General features: G+C 40.6%; 1 protein-coding gene across 3 annotated transcripts in view; it reads right to left on the bottom strand.

Moving 5' to 3' along the window:
- The window catches only part of LOC118651618 (phosphatidylinositol 3,4,5-trisphosphate 3-phosphatase TPTE2-like), an 89198-nt gene that overhangs the window by 37801 nt on the left and 31272 nt on the right, over positions 1-20125 (bottom strand). For all 3 annotated transcript variants that reach the window (XM_036300952.1, XM_036300954.1, XM_036300955.1), the window contains 3 exons: positions 9955-10015; positions 8297-8378; positions 8106-8194 (listed from right to left, as the gene is read on the bottom strand). In XM_036300952.1, coding sequence (XP_036156845.1) covers positions 8106-8194; positions 8297-8378; positions 9955-10015 — 232 coding nt within the window. The remainder of the gene's footprint in view (positions 1-8105; positions 8195-8296; positions 8379-9954; positions 10016-20125) is intronic.

Genomic DNA, 20125 nt, shown 5'->3' with positions numbered 1-20125 from the left:
ATATCATTTCTTATTGGTGTTTCTGGTTTCCTGGGATATATTCCTAGAAGTGGGATCACTGGGTCAAATGGGAGTTCCATTTTTAACTTTTGGAGGAAACGCCATACTGTCTTCCATAGTGGCTGCACCAGTCTGCATTCCCACCAGCAGTGCACGAGTATTCCTTTTTCTCCACATCATCTCCAGCACTTGTCGTCTGTTGATTTGTTAATGAGAGCCATTCTGACAGGTGTGAGATGGTACCTCATTGTTTTGATTTGCATCTCTTGGATGACTACTGACTTTGAGCATGTTTTCATATGTCTCTTGGCTTTCTGAATGCCCTCTTTCGAAAAATGTCTATTTAGGTACTTGGTCCATTTTTTGATTGGATTGTTTATCTTCCTTTTGTTAAGTTGTATGAGTTCCCTATGAATGTCAGAGATTAAACCCTTATCAGTGATAACATTGGCAAATATGTTCGCCCATGCAGTGGGCTTTCTTGTTGTTTTGTTGATGGTTCTTTTGCTGTGCAGAAGTTTTTTATTTTGATGTAGTCCCATTTGTTTATTATCTTTTTAGTTTCCAATGCCCTAGGAGCTGTATCAGTGAAGAAATTGCTTCGGCATATGTCTGAGATTTTGTTGCCTTTGGATTCCTCTAGTATTTTTATGGTTTCCCGTCTTACATTTAAGTCCTTTATCCATTTTGAGTTTATTTTTGTGTATGGTGTAAGTTGGTGGTCTAGTTTCATTTTTTTGCATGTACCTGACCAATTTTCCCAACACCATTTATTGAAGAGACTATCTTGGCTCCATTGTATGTTCTTGCCTTCTTTGTCTAATATTAATTGAGCATATTTGTTCAGGTCGATTTCTGGGTTCTCTATCCTATTCCATTGATCTATATATCTGTTTTTGTGCCAGTACCAGGCAGTTTTGAGAACAGTGGCTTTGTAATACAATTTGATATCTGGTATTGAGATCCCACCTACTTTGTTCTTTTTCAGGATCGCTGCAGCTATTCGGGGTCTTTTTTTATTCCAGATGAATTTTTGGAGAGTTTGTTCTAGGTCTGTGAAATATACCATTGGTATTTTAATGGGGAGTGTGTTGAATTTATAGATTGCTTTGGGTAGTATGGACATTTTAATGATGTTGATTCTACCAATCCAAGAACATGGTATGTTCTTCCATCTGTTTGTGTCTTCCTGTATCTCTTTTTTCAACATCCTGTAGTTTTCTGAGTAGAGGTCTTTTACCTCTTTAGTTAAGTTTATTCCTAGGTATCTTAATTTTTTTTGATGTGATGGTAAATGGGATTGCTTTTTTTAGTCTCTCCTTTTGTAAGTTCACTATTGGTGTATAGAAATGCCATAGATTTCCTGGTGTTAATTTTGTATCCTGCTACATTGCCAAATTCATTTATTAAGTCTAATAGTTTTTTTTAAATATATTTTTTATTGATTAAGATATTACATATGTGTCCTTATCCCCACGTTACCCCCTACCGCCCCCTCCGCTCATGCCCTCACCTCTCCCCCCACCCCCGTTGTCCGTGTCCATTTGTTAGACCTATATGCTTGCATATAAGTCCTTTGGTTGATCTTTCCCCCTTACCCCCACCCTCCCCTACCTTCCCTCCAAGGCCCGACAGTCCAATCAATGCCTCTCCGTCTCTGGATCAGTCCTTGTTCATCAGTTTATGTTGTTCATTATTTTCCACAAATGAGTGAGATCATGTGGTATTTATCCGCTCTCCAGTTCCATCCATGCTGTGGCAAATGGTAAGAGTTCCTTTTTCTTCTTCCTCTTCTTAAAGAATACCTTTCAGCATTTCATATAATGCTGGTTTGGTGGTAATGAACTCCATTAGCTTTTTCTTACCTGTGAAGCTCTTTAACTGACCTTCTATTCTGAATGATAGCTTTGCTGGATAAAGTAATCTTGGTTGTAGGTTCTTGCTGTTCATCACTTTGAATATTTCTTGCCACTGCTTCTGGCCTGCATGGTTTCTGTTGAGAAATCAGCTGACAGTCGTATGGGTACTCCCTTGTAGGTAGCTGACTTTCTTTCTCTTGCTGCTTTTAAGATTCTCTCTTTATCTTTTGCTCTTGGCATTTTAATTATGATGTGTCTTGGTGTGGTCCTCTTTGGGTTCCTTTTGTTTGGGGTTCCTGCGCTTCCTGGACTTGTAAGTCTATTTCTTTCACCAGGTAGGGGAAGTTTTCTGTCATTATTTCTTCAAATAGGTTTTCAATATCTTGCCCTCTCTCTTCTTCTGGTGTCCCTATAATTCTGATGTTGGTACGCTTGAAGTTGTCTCAGAGGCTCCTTACACTATCTTCATATTTTTGGAATCTTTTTTCTTTTTTCTTTTTCAGTTGAGTATTTTTTGTTTCTTTGTATTTCAAGTGTTTGACTTGATTCTTGGGATCCTCTTGTCTGCTGTTGGATCTCTGTATATTATTCTTTATTTCAGTCAGTGTATGCTTAATTTCTAGTTGGTCATTTTTCATATCCTCGAGGGTCTCACTAGATTTCTTGAGGGTCTCACTAAATTTATCAGCGGTTTCCATAAAATTCTTGAAAAACCTTATAAACGTGGTTTTGAACTCTATATCCAGTCATTTTCTTTCCTCCATTTCTGTCATTTGTGACCTGTTTCTTTGTCTCCACATTTTTTATGCTTCCCTGTGTTGGTAGAGTGGTTTTGTGTGCTAGGTGTCCTGTAGGGCCCAGTGGCTCAGCCTCCCCCGTTACCTGAGGTGGACACTCTTGATGCACCCCCTTGTGGGCTTTGTGCACAGTCTTGTTTTAGTTATGCCTTGATTGTTGTAGGATCACTGAGAGGAGTTGACCTCCGGGCCAATTGGCAGTGAGAATCGGCTGTGTCTGCAGTGGGAGAACTTCTGTGCTGAAGACACCCTCCTGGGGCAAGACTTGCTTCAGTAGGGCTTTGGTGCTCACTGAGTCTGCCCCCTGGGTGTGTCCCTTATGGATCTGAGGAGTTGTAATCCAGATGGTCCCCCTCTGACCACTGGGTACCCTGGCTCTTGGAGGTTACCCAGCAGGAGCTATGAAGAGAACTGCAGATTCCCCTTCCTGTTTTGGAGTTTGGAGGTGCCCTGATGAGGCCCAGCTGTGAAGCAATGCAAGATGCTGTGGGGCCTTGGGCCTTCTCTTGGAAGTTCTGGGTCTGTGGCCCAGCTGCAGTTTGTTAGGTAATTTTCAGGTTGCAAAGGGCCAGGGCATTCATATGCAAAAGCCTCTGCTGCAGCCTGGGTGGGGCGGGGTCTCAGGGAATCAAAGGGTGGAGCAAGGAACTATTGCGGATTCTCAGCCCTGCCCTAAGGGGCCACGCGAGTCTCAGTGTCCTGATAATTTAATTGCTGCAAGCACCTCTGAGGGAAAGCTGCCCTGAGTTTCCGAGTTCTGCCCGCTGCCAGACAGTCCAGTTTCTCCCCGTATGAGTCCTGGGTCCCCAGAGACTTCCCGGAACCGGAGTTCAGAGCACTTGGGAGCTTGTGACTCCCTCCCGATTCAAAAAGACAGCCGCGTCCTCAGGTACCAGCCCCTTTCCACGCACTCTCGAGCCTCTGTACCTTTGCACTTTACTTCCACAGCTCCTGACCCTCAATGTGCTTTTCTCTTTCCTTCTAGTTGTAGAATTTCCACTCCGCCAGCCTTCCTTTAAGTTCTGGATGATGTCCGTTTTGTCTTTTTATTGTGTTTTGAAGTTGTTGTAGGAGGCAGCAATTTCGGTGTTTCCTTATGCCGCCATCTTAGTTTCTCCCTAATAGTTTTTTGATGGAGTCTTTAGAATTTTTTATGTACAATATCATGTCATCTATGAATAAGGACAGTTTTACTTCTTGTTTTCCAATTTGGATGCCTTTTATTTCTTCTTGTCTAATCGCAATGGCTAATACTTCCAGCACTATGTCGAACAGGATTGGTGAGAGTGGGCATCCCTGTCTTGTTCCTGTTCTTAGGGGAAATGGTTTTAGTTTTTGCCCATTGAGTATGATGCTGGCTGTCGGTTTGTCATATATGGCTTTTATTATGTTGAGGTATGATCCTTCTATTCCCCCCTTGCTGAGAGTTTTTTATCAAAAATGGGTGTTGGATTTTGTCAAATGCTTTTTCTGCATCAATTGATATGACTATGTAGTTTTTTTCTCTAGATCTGTTTATGTGATGTATCACATTTATTGATTTGCAGATATTGTACCATCCTTGCATCCCTGGGATAAATCCTACTTGGTCATGGTGTATGATCTTTCTGATGTACTGCTGGATCCAATTTGCTAGGATTTTGTTAAGGATTTTGGCATCTATGTTCATGAGGAGTATTGGCCTATAATTCTCTTTCACTGTGTTGTCTTTTTCTGGTTTTGGTATTAGGGTGATGCTGGCTTCACAGAATGAGCTTGGAAGTGTTCCTTCCTCTTGAATTTTTTGTAGTAGTCCGAGAAGGATAGGTTTTAGTTCTTCCTTGAATGTTTGGTAAAACTCCCCTGTGAAGCCGTCTGGTCCTGGGCTTTTGTTTGCTGGAAGCTTTTTGATGACTGCTTCAATTTCTTCCATAGTTATTGGCCTATTGAGATTTTTAGTTTCTTCCTGATTGAGTTTTGGAAGGTTGTATTTTTCTAGGAATGCGTCCATTTCCTCCAGGTTGTCCAGTTTGTTGGAATAGAGTTGTTCATAGTATTTTTTATCAATCCTTTGTATTTCTGTGGGGTCTGTTGTTATTTCGCCTCTTTCATTTCTGATTTTGTTTATTTGGGTCCTCTCTCTTTGCTTCTTGGTGAGCCCAGCTAGAGGTTCATCAATCTTGTTTATCCTTTCAAAGAACCAGCTCTAGGTTTTGTTGATCTTTTGTATTGTATTTTAGGTCTCTATGTCATTTATCTCCACTCTGATCTTTATTATTTCCTTCCTTCTGCTTACACTGGGCTTTTCTTGTTGCTTTCTTTTTAACTCTTCGAGTTGTAGAGTTAGGTAGTTTATTACCATTGTTTCTTGTTTTTTGCAGTAGGCTTGTAGAGCTATGAATTTCCCGCTCAAGACTGCTTTCGCTGTGTCCCATAGGTTTTGGATTGTTGTGTTTTCATTGTCGTTCGTTGCCATGATGTTTTTTATTTCTTCTTTGATCTCTCTGGTAACCCAGTCATTGTTTAATAGAATGCCATTTAGTCTCTATGTGTTTGATTTTTTTGGATTGTTTTTATGTTAGTTGATTTCCAGTTGTATGCCATTGTGATCTGAGAAGATGCTTGATATGATTTCTATCTCCTTAATTTGAAGAGACTTTGCCTGTGACCCAGTATATGGTCTATCTTTGAAAATGACCCATGTGCACTTGAGAAGAATGTATATTCTGTGGCTTTAGGGTGAAATGTTCTGAAGATGTCAATTCCATCTGATCTAGTGAGTCATTTAGGATTGATGTTTCTTTGCTGATTTTTTGTTTAGAGGATTTGTCCAATGGTGATAGTGGGGTATTAAAGTCCCCTACTATGACTCTATTGCTGTCAATCTCTCCCTTGGTATCCTCCAAAAGTTTTCTTATGTATTTGGGTGCTCCTGTATTGGGTGCATATATGTTTACCAAGGTTATTTCTTCTTGTTGGATTGCTCCACTTAGTATTATGAAGTGGCCTTCCTTATCTCTTTTTATGTCCTTCACTTTGAGATCTAATTTGTCAGATATAAGTATTGCTACCCCAGCTTTCTATTCATTTCCATTTGCCTGAAAAACCTTTATCCATCCCTTCACCATCAGTCTGTGCATGTCTTTTTTTCAGACATGGGTTTCCTGTAGAAAGCAGATATATAGGTCATGTTTTCTTACCCACTCAGTTACCCTATGTCTTTTGATTGGGGCATTTAATCCATTTACATTTACAGTTATTATTCATAGGTACTTGTTTGTTACCATTTTTATTCTTTACTCCTGTGTTCCTTCTTTGTTTCCTATTTTTTTCTTTTTACAACAGACCCTTTAGCATTTCTTGTATTGCTGGTTTGGTAGTAATAAACTCCCTTAGTCCTTTTTTGTCTGTGAAGCTCATGATTTCACCCTCAATTTTGATTTATAGGCTTGCTGGGTACAGTATTCTTGGATTCAGACCCTTGCTTTGCATGATTTTGTATATTTCATTCCATTCCCTTCTTGCCTGATGTGTTTCTGTTGAGAAATCAGTCACTAGTCTGATGGGGGATCCTTTGTAGGTAACTTTCTGTCTCTCTCTGGCCGCTTTTAAGATTCTTACTTTGTCATTGGTGTTTGCCAATTTAATTATAATGTGCCTTGGTGTCTGTCTTTTGGGGTTCATTTTGTTTGGGACTCTGTGAGCTTCTTGGATTTGTGTGAGTTTTTTCTTCCCTATATCAAGGAAGTTTTCTGTCATTATTTCTTCAAACAGGTTTTCTATTCCTTGCTCAATTTCCTCTCCTTCTGGCCCCCCTATTATGTGGATGTTGTTTCATTTTGTGTTGTCCCAAAGTTCTCTTAGGCTCCCCTCCTGCTTTTTAATTTTTTTTTCTAGATGCTGCTCTGCTTGGGTATTTTTTCCTATCTTGTCTTCTAGCTCACTGATGCAGTCCTCTGCTTCTTCTAGTCTACTGTTGATGCTTCCCATTGAGTTCTTTACAGCAGTGATGTCATTTTTCATTTCTTCTTGGTTCTTCTTCATTTCCTCTTGGTTCTTACACATACTGTTAAATTTGTCTTCCATTCTTTTCATCCACCTCTTAACCATTTCTCTGAATTCTTTCTCTGACAGGTTGTTTGACTCCATTTCATTTACTTCCTTTTCTGGTGATGCCTGCTTTTCTTTCATATGTGAGTTGTTTCTTTGTCTCCCCATGATCTCTCTTCTCCAGGTGTCTGGTTATGTAGTTCTCTCTCTCCTGTGTTGATTTAAAGGCACAAAATACAACACAACAAGGCACAACACACAAGGCACTGAACGAGAATTAGGGGATAAGAAAGAAAGAAGAAGAGAAAAAGAAAGAAAGAAAAAAGAGGGAGAAAAAAGGGAGTGCAAAAATGAAATTGGGAAAAGAAATAAAAAGCAAGAGAGACAAGAAAGAGAATGAAATAGAAGAGGAGAAAAAACTATTTATTTGGGGAGAAAACTCCAATAGGACAGCCACTAATCCCCCCAAAAAGCCAGCATCAAATACCTAGAGATGAATGCAAACTACAAACAACAACTAATATCAAGCGAGGCGAGGGAAAACAGAAGCAAAAAATAACCAAAAACAGCCCTAACAGGTTTGGCTCAGTGGATATAGCAGTGATGGCAAACCTATGACACACGTGTCGGAGATGACACGCGAACTCATTTTTTTGGTTGATTTTTCTTTGTTAAATGGCATTTAAATATATAAAATAAATATCAAAAATATGTCTTTGTTTTACTATGGTTACAAATATCAAAAAATTTCTATATGTGACACTACACCAGAGTTAAGTTAGGGTTTTTCAAAATGCTGACATGCCGAGTTCAAAAGGTTCGCCAACACTGGGATAGAGCATCAGCCTGTGGACTCAAGGGTCCCAGGTTCTATTCCAGTCAAGGGCATGTACCTTGGTTGTGGGCACATCCCCAGTAGGGAGTGTGCACGAGGCACCTGATTGATGTTTCTCTCTCTTCGATGTTTCTAACTCTCTATCCCTCTCCCTTCCTCTCTGAAAAAAAATCAATAAATATATTTAAAAAAATAGAAATCATCATTCTCCCCTTAAAAAAAAATAACCAAAAACAAAACAAAAAGAAAAAGTGAAACAATCTCACAAACAAGCATAAAAAAACCCCAATATAATCAACAATCAAGCAAACAACGACAAAACGACAGAGAGAAAAAAAAATTGGATAGTGAAGAAAGAGAAGAGAGAGGTGTGTATGGACTTAGAGCAGGGGATTGGAAATTAAATATATAAGTAGGGTGAAATTTTAACAGGGGGTATAAAGAAGGGCTTTTTCCTTTAGTCTTGAAGTTAATATTTTTAAATGTTAACTATTAATACTGATTAATAACAATATGTTTCTTGTACTTTAATATATTTTTCTAATTTTTTAGAAAAAGAGAAATAAAAAGATAAATTTTTTTTACCTTTGCCTCCCTTACAGTGAATCACTATGATGTTTTTGTCATCTTGAGCCATCCAATTCTGTGCTTCTTTGGAAAATTCCACCATCTCACTGATTTCAAATGTAAGATTTTTAGTTGAATTAACAGATTTCCAAAAAAATCAAGCCCAATGTATTTAGCCCTCTTCTGACAGTCAACTGGCATAAACTTACCTCAGAGAGGGGACATTATGATCATCAATCATGATTCGATGGACCCTATAATGGAAGTACTTAGGATCATAAGATCTTTCACCTAAAATAAATGATACATAGGTCATAGCTCTATACCTAATAAACACAGTGAATTATCAAGTTATGAATGTTATAATTTTCTCTTAGAAATTATTTATTCATCTTAAAAGGAGCTTTTTGACTGGCTCCTGCTATACTAAAAGACACTTACGAGTCTCAAAAAAATAAAGACAGTAGAGTGATTTGTCCATCTTGAGTAACCTAAGCCCAACTTATTTTGATTTGTTCAACAGGTCTTACTTTTAATTTTCTAACTGAAAGGGTTAAAGAGAATAAACTGGGGCAGAGAAAACTTATTGTGCTTAGCAGATATCTTGCAGAAAGCTTGCAGCCTTGAGCACTGCATAGCTTATATAACCAGAAGACACCTGGCACGGGGAGGAACCAAGGACGGACTAGGCCCTTACATCAGCAGAACGGCTTGCAGCCAGCAATCTGTATACATAAAAGCTTAAGCGACCGTTCGACCAGCAGCTATGATACACCCTGACCACCAGGAGGCAGATGCTCAATGCAGGAGCTGCCCCCTGGTGGTCAGTGCACTCCCACAGTGGGAGCACTGCTCAGCTAACCGATGGGCGCCAGACACCAGGCTCAGGGCTGGCAAGCGCAGCTGCGGTGGCACGAGCCTCTCCCGCAGGCACTCCCCCTGCACGCCCCTCCCCCATCCAGACCTGGACAGCATCAGGACTGATTGGGCATGAGCCTGTGGCTGCTTCTCAGTCATGGGTGTGCTGGTGTCGCCCTAGGACAGGTGTGGAGACTGCAGCAGAGTGGCAGCAAGCCTCACTTTGTGCACTACTACATCACTCGGGGGATGTTGGACTGCAGATTTTGGCCTGACTCCCCCCTCACCCCACTCCCCCACCCCCGCTTCCAGGGACCCCACCAGTGCACAAATCCATGTACCGGGCCTTTAGTGATTAATAAAAAACTTTCTCTTCCTTCAGTCTCTGCTGATCCCTTTGTCAGACTCAGCCCACCTGCACCCAGGTGCCTGAAATAAAAGTTTTTGGTACATTATGGCCTCATGTAATAGATGCTCCCCCGGCCCACTCTGAACCTTTCACTAACAGGCTACTCATTACATTATGCTAAGGTAGTTAGACATCAGAGAGCAGAAGCAAATGTGGCCAACAAAAATGCCTCCTGAAAATGTTTAATATAGAGGAAGAGAAAAAAACCAAAAGAAACAAAGTAGTAAACTAGAATATCATGTTTTTTACAAGGTTTTGGTTTTTGTGTAGAGCCCTGCTCTTCTCACACTCCACCTTTAGTGGGTTAAAGAACACATTGGTTGAATTGTCTGTCTTCAAAACACAAACTGACAAGAAAAACAAATGTTTTCTTAAACCTAACACCATTAGAGTAGACTCTTCCTTACATGGCTCCACCTCCACTTCAGCCTCCTGCCTGCCCCTCCAACTCAGCCCAGCACAAGATGGAGATTTTTTTCACTCACTTCCCACCACCACCACATACTTATGATTAAATGAAATGTAAAAATTGAATCATCTTCTTATATATAGTAATCTATTTTCTATCTATAGTAGTTACATATCCAGTCATGTACATACGGCAAAGATTGTAGACTTGATAGTGGTTTCGATGCTTGGTATCCAGGAACCGCACAACTTCCTAAGAAAGATGGACACCTATCTTACATATATCCACATGACACCAACAAAAACCATTTTCTAGGAATAACCTAAAATGGTTATTACCTTTTATTCATTGGTCTCTCACTTAGCACCTTTTAGGGGAGTCAGGAAATATGAGGTTATGTACATTCCAAGTCATATCTAACCCACTGATGGTTTTCAAATAACCCACAAAGTTGTACTTAGCCACTCTAATTGGCCTATACTATAAATAGACATTGCTTAAGCTACCCGAAAAAGAAATTAGATGATAAATTAACTTTAAGTAAATTTGTTCCAAATCATTAATTCACAGTAATATGTGGTTTTTATCTAGATCTACTTCTGAATCGACACATCTTTTAGGTAATTATCTGGTTATTACAATTTACCTAAGCACTATTTAAATAAATAAATGCAAAGAAAACATATGGTATGATTTCTTGTATATGAATGATAGAAAAAGATGAACATATTATATCAACTTTTAGGTAAGTGGTGGCAATATGGAGACTTTTTTGTCTTCTCTGTGTTTTCTTATTTTCTAAAATGAATATATGTGCATATGTGTACATGTATATACACATGCAATGTGCATATATGTATAACTTTTAAAATAAGAAATAAGTAGTGATTTAAAAAATATTTTTAAAATTTATTTCAGAGAGGAGGGGAGAAGGAAAGAGAGATAGAAACATCAATGATGAGAAAGAATCATTGATCATCTTCCTTCTCCTACTGGGGATTGAGCCCACAACCTGGGCATGTGCCCTGACCAGAATCAAACTGTGACCTCCAGGTTCATAGGCCACCACTGAGCCATGCTGGCTGGGCAGTAGTGATTATTTTTAAAATACAGTTACTTTACCACACTAATACATTTCAGCAAACTTATCCATCTGAAACACACACACACAAACATGCAAATCTCTGTACAAGAACAATTATTATTAAAAAGTTCAAAAATTGATTAGTATAGTACCCTCAGAACAATGTTTACTGGATTAATATTGAGAAAAATAAAATTAATGTATCAAAGTGATGAATTTGTTAATTGGTTAATCCCTGTCAAATAAAAAAGATAAACATTCTGAGTCTGCATAGTACTGGGTTAGGGAGATAAACGGTCTTATTTACATAAAAAATTCATAGGATCCCAGGTAGATCGAGGAATGAAATATAAAACCCCACAAATATCTCTAAGAAATTTAAGTGAACATTAGTCAATTTTTGGATGAGAAAGAACTATGTGTTAAATCAATGAAAAATCAACAGATTTAAGTTTGTGTTCATAAAAATCTGAAATTTCTGTTTTAAAAATGCCTCAGTATAACAAACAAAGAACAGAGGAGACGATTTCTCAGTAAAATTGAGTGACTGGGGATTATGCCTAATATAATCTGTAAATTAGTGATACTAATATAAACTAACTCTTTAACAATAATTTAACTTGTAAGCCCTCATCCTATAGCTAAATGGGCCAAAGACATAAATAAATTCACAAAAAATAAAATTCACTGGCTTAGAACCTACATAAAGAAATATTCACCCTCATCAATATAGAAGTCAAAGCAAAAATGAAATGCCACTTTCACCCATGAAATCAGCCCTTTCCTTTTTAATGAGAAAATCCAATGCTGGCAAATATGGCATGAAAATAAAACCTTTGATTTATTGCTGATAAGAGTCCATTGGATTTGGCAATATATACTATAATATATATACTAAAATACTCATACTCCTTAACCTGATAATTTCACCTGTAGGAATCTATCCTTGTGCCTTTGTGTCTTCCTTGCTTTGTTATTGATAACAGTAACACCTAAATATCCAACATTAGAGGTTAATTACAGCACTAATGAAATATACAACTATTAGAGTACTCTCCTGAAACCTTCATTTTCTCAACAAGTAAATATTTCACAGTGGTTAATTTATGTGCAGCCTTCTTTAGTATACCATCATATAAGGATTCTCAGTATTTACTTTTTAATGGGAAAATTAATGTACCTAGATGTTTAAAGTTCAGGGACATTTAAAATCATCTTCATACTGCTCTAAATGTCTAAAAAATAATCTTACTGATTTCATTTTTTCCCATGAGTCCATCCTTGTATCAATATGTAGACAATTTACTGCTGTGTTTGCTGGTCTAAGTAGTTTACCCGAAGACTCCAAATACCTCTAACCCAAATGAGCTGAACAGAGACATACATATAACACCTAGAGAAAACTTAAACTTTGCCAAGAAACTACATTTTTGGGGTCACAATCTGTCACTAGACCAGCCGTGGGCAAACTATGGCCCTCGGGCCGGATCCAGCCCGTTTGAAATGAATAAAACTAAAAAAAAAAAAACCGTACCCTTTTATGTAATGATGTTTACTTTGAATTTATATTAGTTCACACAAACACTCCATCCATGCTTTTGTTCCGGCCCTCAGGTCCAGTTTAAGAACCCATTGTGGCCCTCGAGTCAAAAAGTTTGCCCACCCCTGCACTAGACAGAAAGTTTCTGTCCTTGGCCAGAATAAATAATATTCAATTGTACCACTCATGAAATTCTACCATTTGCTCTGCATTTTGCTATTCAATGTTGTTCAAAATATAACCCTACAACTTTATTTCCTCTTAAGGATAAAGGGGAACCACCTGACTGCTTAGCATTCTATCAGGAGTCAAGTATAGCCAGATCTGAATCTTGCATCCTGTAGTCAACCTTCACTTAAAATAGCTTGTAGATGGCTCTTATCTTAAAAATGACAAAGGTATTCTCTGTCCAGGATATACTATCTAATAATAGACAAACATGGTAATTAACCATACCTCTGACACGCTTCCCATTGGCTAATCAGGGCGATATGCAAATTAACTGCCAACAAAGATGGGGGCCGGCAGCCAGGCAGCTGAAGCGAACAGGAGGCTTGCTTGCTCCAGTGAAGGAGGAAACCAAGGTTCCCCGCCTGCCGCTGCTGGGCTCTGAGCTTGCACTCTAAGAAACAATGTTGCAAGTATAGAAGCTAAACAAGCCCCATGCTTTCAGCCAGCCGGCCGAGCTGCAGTTGCAACAGAGTTTCAATTATAGAAGCCAAACAAACCAAGATCCCTGCTTTCAGCAGCCAAGGTCTCAGAGCTGGAGCCAAGCCTCAGAGCTAAAGCCGGCTCTCAGTTCCAGTGACAGCCATAGAAGGTGAATAAATCCCAGAATAAAAAAAAAAAAGAAAGAAAAAAAAGAGAGGTTGGGAGCTTCAGTCACCCGCCAGCCTGAAAATGGCCCTCAGCCCCTCACCCAGACTGGCCAGGCACCCCAGTGGGGACACCCACCCTGATCCAGGACACCCTTCAGGGCAAACCAGCCAGTCCCCACCTGTGCACCAGGCCTCTATTCTATATAGTAAAAGGGTAATATGCCTCCCAGCACCGGGATCAGTGGAGCAGCAAGGCCTCCCAGCACCGGGATCAGCTGAGCAGCGAGGCCTCACTGCCCCTGTATCAAGCGGAGCTGCGAGGCCTCCCAGTACTGGGATCAGCGGAGCTGCGAGGCCTCCTGGCCCCTGGAGCAGTGTGACAGGGGGCAGCGCCCAAACCCCCTGATCGCCCTGCGGCTCTGTGTGTGACAGGGGGCGGGGCCACAACCTCCCTATCCACCCTGCTCTGTTCGTGACAAGGGAAGGGGCCCCAACCCCCGATCAGCCCTGCTCTGTGCCTGATAGGGGGGAGCTCCCCAACCCCCTGATCAGCCCTGCTCTGTGTGTGACAGGGTGGAGCCGCAACCTCCCCATTGGCCCTGCCCTGAGTGTGACAGGGGGGAGCTCCCCAACCCTCTGATCGGCCCTGCTCTGTGCGTGACAAGGGGTGGTGCCCCAACCTCCCCATCGACCCTGCCTTGAGTGTAATGGGGGCAGCGCCCCAACCCCCCAATCGGCCCTACCCTGAGCATGACTGGGGGTGGCATCGCAACCTCCCGATCTGCCCTGCTCTGTGCATGACAGGGGGCAGCACCCCAACTCCCCAATCGGCCCTGCTCTGAGCCCGACCAGGGGCTGCACCTAGGGATTGGGCCTGCCCTCTGCCACCCAGGTGCAGGCCTAAGCCAGCAGGTTGTTATCTCCCGAGGGGTCCCAGACTGTGAGAGGGCACAAGTGGGGATGAGGGAACCCCCACCCCTGCCAGTGCACAAATTTTTGTGCACCAGGCCTCTAGTATTGTTATAATTGAACATGCAACCACTGAAGCCTAAGTTCTATTGCCTAATACTCAGTCTGCCTAGATAGCTGAACTAATAGCTCAAACTTGAGCCTGCACTTTGGCAAATGATAAGAATAAATATGAATATGAATAGTAGATATACCTGTGGGGTGATTTATGACTTATGGATTTTATGAAAGCAGATGATTATCTCTTCAGAGATGCTGATTAAAAATGGTAAAGGGATCATCCTAAAGACATAGGGCAAGAAAATGTGACCCATATATATGCTGTCTATAAGAGACCCACTTCAGAACAAAAGATAAACAGAATGAAAGTGAAGGGATGGAAAAAAGTATTCCATGCATGGCCGGCCAGTGTGGCTCAGTGGATTGAGCAATGTCCCATGACTTCTGGTCAGGGCACATGCCCACGTTGTGGGCTCAGTCCCCACGAGGGAGCATGCAGGAGGTAGCTGATCTGTGTTTCTCTCTCATCAATGTTTTTTTTTTTCTGTCTCCCTCTCCTTTCCTCTCTCTCTAAAATAAATAAAAACATATTTAAATAGCTCCATGCAAATGGAAACAAAAAAACTGAGATAGCAATACTTATATCAGACAAAATAGACTGCGAAGCAAAGGACATACATATCAAGAGACAAAGACAGTCACCACATAATACTAAAGGGATCGATCCAGCAAGAGGATATAATCTTTATAAACATACTAGAGGCCCGGTGCACAAATATTTGTGCACTCGGCGGCTGCGGGGGGGAGGGGGGGACCTCAGCCCGGCCTGTGCCCTCTCTCAGTCTGGTACCCCTTGGGGGATGACCACCTGCTGGCTGAGGCCTGCTCCCTGGGGGATTGGGCCTAAGCTGGCAATCAGACATCCCTCTGGCAGCCCAGCAGCCCTCGGGGGATGTCCACTTGCCAGCGGGGAGCAGACCTAAGCTGCAGTCAGACATCCTTAGTGCTGCTGAGGAGGCAGGAGAGGCTCCCACCACCACCGCTGTACTGACAACCATCAGCCTGGCTTGTGGCTGAGAAGAGCTCCCCCATGTGGGAGCACACTGGCCACCAGAAGGCAGCTCCTGCATTGAGCATCTGCCCCCTGGTGGTCAGTGTATGTCATAGTGACCAGTCATTCCCAGTCTTTCTGCTCTTAGGGTCAGTTTGCATATTACCCTTTTACATATAAGATAGAGGCCTGGTGCATGGGTGGGGGCCAGCTGGTTTGCCCTGAAGTGTGTCCGGATCAGGGTGGGGGTCCGCACTGGGGTGCCTGGCCAGTCTGGATGAGGGGCTGATGGCTGTTTTCAGGCTGCCTGCACCCCCTTCACGGTGGGGGTCCCCACTGGGGTGCCTGACCAGCCTGGATGAGGGGCTGAGAGCTATTTTCAGGCTGGCCAAGCCTCCAACTGAAGCTCCCAGTCTCTCCTTTTTTTCTCCCTTTTTTTTATTCTGAGATTTATTTACCTTCTGTAATTGAAAATTTGTTGCAGCTCCAGCTCCGAGGCTGGCTGGCTGAAAATAGGTATCTGGGTTTTGTTTAGCTTCTATAATTGCAACATTGTTACTTAGACTGGAGCTCAGAGCCCGGCTGCTGCAGGCGGGGAACCTTGGCTTCCACCATCACTGGAGCAAGCAAGCCTCCTGCTCGCTTCAGCTGCTTGGCTGCCGGCCGCCATCTTTGTTGGCAGTTAATTTGCATATCGCCCTGATTAGCCAATGGGAAGCATAGTGGAGGTATGGTTAATTACCATGTTTGTCTATTATTAGATAGGATATGCACCAAACATAGAAAAAAACAAATAAAGAATATCTTGGTGGACATTAAGGAGGAGATAGACAGTAATGCAGTCACAGGGAATTTTAACATCCCATTGAAATCAATGGCTAGATATTCCAGACAAAAAAATCAACAAGGCAAGAGCTATCTTAAATGACACACTAGATCAGATGGATTTAATTGATACTTACAGAACATTTCATCCCAAAGCATCAGAATATACATTCTTCTCAAGAGCACATGATACATTCCCAAAGATAGACCACATGTTAGGTCACAAAATAAGTCTTAATACATTCAAGAAGATTGAAATGATATCAAACATATTCTCTGACCACAATGGTATAAAACTAGACATCAACTACAATTCAAAAAGTAATTAAAAACATTCATACACAGGGAGGCTAAATAACATGAATGGGTTAATAATGAGATCAAGGAAGAAATCAAAAGTTATCTGGATAAATGAAAATGTAAACACAACTCCAAATCTAGAGGATTTGGACAGTGAAAATCCTGAGGACAGTGAAAGCCGTTCTGAGAGGAAAGTTCATTGTATTACAGGGGTACCTCAAGAAGCAAGAAAGAGTTCAAATAAACAATATAATCCTACTCTGAAAGGAATTAGAAAAGAACAACAAAGCCAAGAGTAAGTAGAAAAAAGACAATAATAAAGATTAGAATGGAAACAAATGACATAGAGACTAAAAAATATACAAAAAAAAAAATCAATGAAAGCAAGAACTAGTTCTTTGAAAAGATAAAAAAAGATAGACAAATCTTTAACCAGACTCATCAAGGAAAGAAAAAGAGTCTCTAAATAAAATCAGAAATGAAAGAGGGGAAGTAACAACTGACAATGCAGAAATACAAAGGATTATAAGAAAACTAGTGGCTCTGCGCACAAATCCGTGCACAGGTAGCTCACTGCCACTTGCCTGAGCTGGCTGCCCTGCCCACCACTGCTCATAGCTCTCTGCCACTCATAGCTCGCTGCCCCGCCCTCCTGTAGCTCTCCGCCACACGTAGCTCGCTGCCCCGCCCTTCTGCTGATCTGTTATTATGTAATGGTGTCCCAACCAATTTGCATATTACTCTATATTATAAGTATAGATACTATGAACTGCGATATGCCAACAAGCTAGACAACCTGGATGAAATAGATAAATTCCTAGAAACATGCACTCTTCCAAATGTGAATCAGGAAGAATCAGCAAATCTGAATAGATAGATTACAACTAATGAAATTGAAGCAGTCATCAAAAAACATCCAGCAAATAAAAGTCTTAGACCAGATGGTTTCACAGGTGAATTTACCAACCATTCAAAGAAGAACACTATCCTTCTCAAACTGCCCAAAAATTGAAGAGGAGAAAACACTACCAAAAGCTCTTTTTATGAGGCCGGCATTATCCTAATTCTAAAACTAGATAAAGATATTACAAAGAAAGAAAATTATAGGCCAATACCTGATGAGTATAGGTGCTAAAATCCTCAACAAAATATTAGCAAACCAGATCCAGCAATAGATTAAAAGATTATACACATGATCAAGTGAGATTTATTCCAAAGATTCAAGGTTGGTAAAATATTTGCAAATCAATAAACATTATACATCACATAAACAAATTGAAGGATAAAGCACATGATCATATCGATAGATACAGAAAAAAGCACTTGATAAAATCCAGCACCCATTTATGATAAAAACTCTTAGCACAGTGAGAATAGAGAGATTATTTCTCAAAACAATAAAGGTCATGTATGACAAACCCACAGCCAACATCATACTCAATGGGCAAAACCTAAAAATATTTTCCCTAAGATCAGGAACAAGTCAGGGATGTCCACTTTCACCACTCTTATTCAACATAGTACTAGAAGTTCTAGCTATAGCAATCAGACAAAAAGATAAAAGAAAAGGCATCCAAATTGAAAAAGGAGGAAGTAAAATGGCTATACTTTGCAGATGACATGATATTATATATAGAAAACCCTAAAGATTCCACCAAAAACCTACTAGCTCTAATAAAAGAATTCAGCAATTAGCAGGATATAAAATTAATATTCAGAAATCAGTGGCATTCTTATCTATATTCTAACCAGTAGCTATGATGCACACTGGCCACCAGGGGGCAGATGCTCAATGTACAGGCATGGAAACATGGAACAGACTGATGAATCTCAGAGGGAAGAGTGTGGGGGGAGAGTGGGAAGAGATTAACCAAAGATCTTACATACATACTAGAGGTCCAGTGCACAGATTCATGCACCAGCGGGGATCAGGCTGAAACCAGCAATCTGACATCCCCCAAGGGGTCCTGGATTGCGAAAGGGTGCAGGCCAGGCCGAGGGACCCCACTGGTGCACGAATCCATGCACCAGGCCTCTAATACACCAATAATGAACTATCAGAAAGAGAAATTAAGAAAACAATCCCATTTATTATTGCAACAAAAAAATAAGGTACCTAGAAATAAATTAAACCAAGAGGTAAAAGACCTGTACTCCAAAAATTATAGAATACAAAAAAAAAAAAAAAAAAAGAAATTGAAGAATATACAAAAAAGTGGAAGCATATACCAGGTTCATGGATTGGAAGAACTGACATAATTAAGATGTCCATCCTAGCCAAAGCAATCTATAGACTCAACACAATTCCTGTTAAATTACCAATGGCACATTTCACAGATCTAGAACAAATACTTCAAAAATTTATATGGAACCAAAAAAGACCTTGAACCACCACAGCAATCTTAAGAAAAAACAAAGTTGGAGAAACATGCTACTTGATATCAAACTATACTATAAAGCTATTGAAATCAAAACAGCTTGGTAATAGCATAAAAACAGGCATATAAATCAATGGAATAGAACAGAGAGTTCAGAAATAAACCCACATTTTTATGGTCAATTCATATTTGACAAAGGAGGGAAGAGCACACAATGGAGAAAAGACACTCTCCTCACTAATTGGTGTTGGGAAATTTGGACAGGTACATGCAAAAAAGTGCAACTAGACCACCATACACATACACGCAAAATGGATAATAGACTTAAACATAAGTCATGAAACCATAAAAATCCTAGAACAAAACACAGGCATTAAAACCTCAGACACCTCTCATAGCAATATTTTTGCTGATGTATTTCCTTGAGCAAGGGAAACAAAGGAAAAAATAAACAAATGAGACTACATTAAACTAAAAGGCTTTTGCACAGCAAAAGGAACCATCAATAAAGTGAAAAGGGAGCCCACCTAATGGGACAACATATTAACCAATGTTAAGGAGTTAATTTCCAAAATATATAAAGAACTTATATAACTGAACACCAGGTAGACAAACAAAATGGACAAAGGACCTGAATAGACACTTATCCAAAGAGGACATAAAGATGGCCAATAGACATATGAAAAGATGCTCAATGTCGCTAATCATCAGAGAAATGCAAATTAAAACCACAGTGAGATGTCACCTCACACCTGTCAGAATGGCTGTCCTCAATAAATATATAAACAACAAGTCTAATGAGGATGTGGAGAAAACGGAACCCTGATGCACTGTTGGTGGGAATGCAGACTGGTGCAGTCACTGGAGTTTCCTCAAAACATTAAAATGGAACTGCCTTTTGACCCAGAAATCCCACTTCTGGGAATATCTCCTAAGAATCCTGAAATACCAATCAGAAAGAATATATGCACCCCTATGTTCATAGAAATGTTATTTACAATAGCCATGATCTGGAAACAGCCCAAGTGCCCATCAGTAAATGAGTGAATAAAAATGCTGTGGTTCAGCCCTGGCTGGTGTGACTTGGGCGGTGTACCAAAAGGTCACTGGTTCAATTCCCCATCAGGACACATGCTCAGGTTGTGGGCTCTATTCCTGGTAGGAGCCATGCAGGAGGCAGCCGAATTATGTCTTGCTCTCACATCAATGTTTCTCTCTCTCTCTCTCTCTCTCTCTCTCTCTCTCTCTCTCTCTCTCTCTCTCTCTCTCCCCCTCCCCACCCTCTCTCTAAAATCCATAAAAAATCTTTTTTAAAAAAGCTGTGGTTCATTTACACAGTGGAATACTAATTGGTCATAAGAAAGAAGGAAATCTTACCTTTTGCAACAGCATGGATG

This window comes from Myotis myotis, unplaced genomic scaffold, assembly GCF_014108235.1.
Source record: "Myotis myotis isolate mMyoMyo1 unplaced genomic scaffold, mMyoMyo1.p scaffold_m19_p_3, whole genome shotgun sequence".
Classification (NCBI taxonomy): domain Eukaryota; kingdom Metazoa; phylum Chordata; class Mammalia; order Chiroptera; family Vespertilionidae; genus Myotis; species Myotis myotis.
This window is presented reverse-complemented; position numbering and strand designations above follow the sequence as displayed.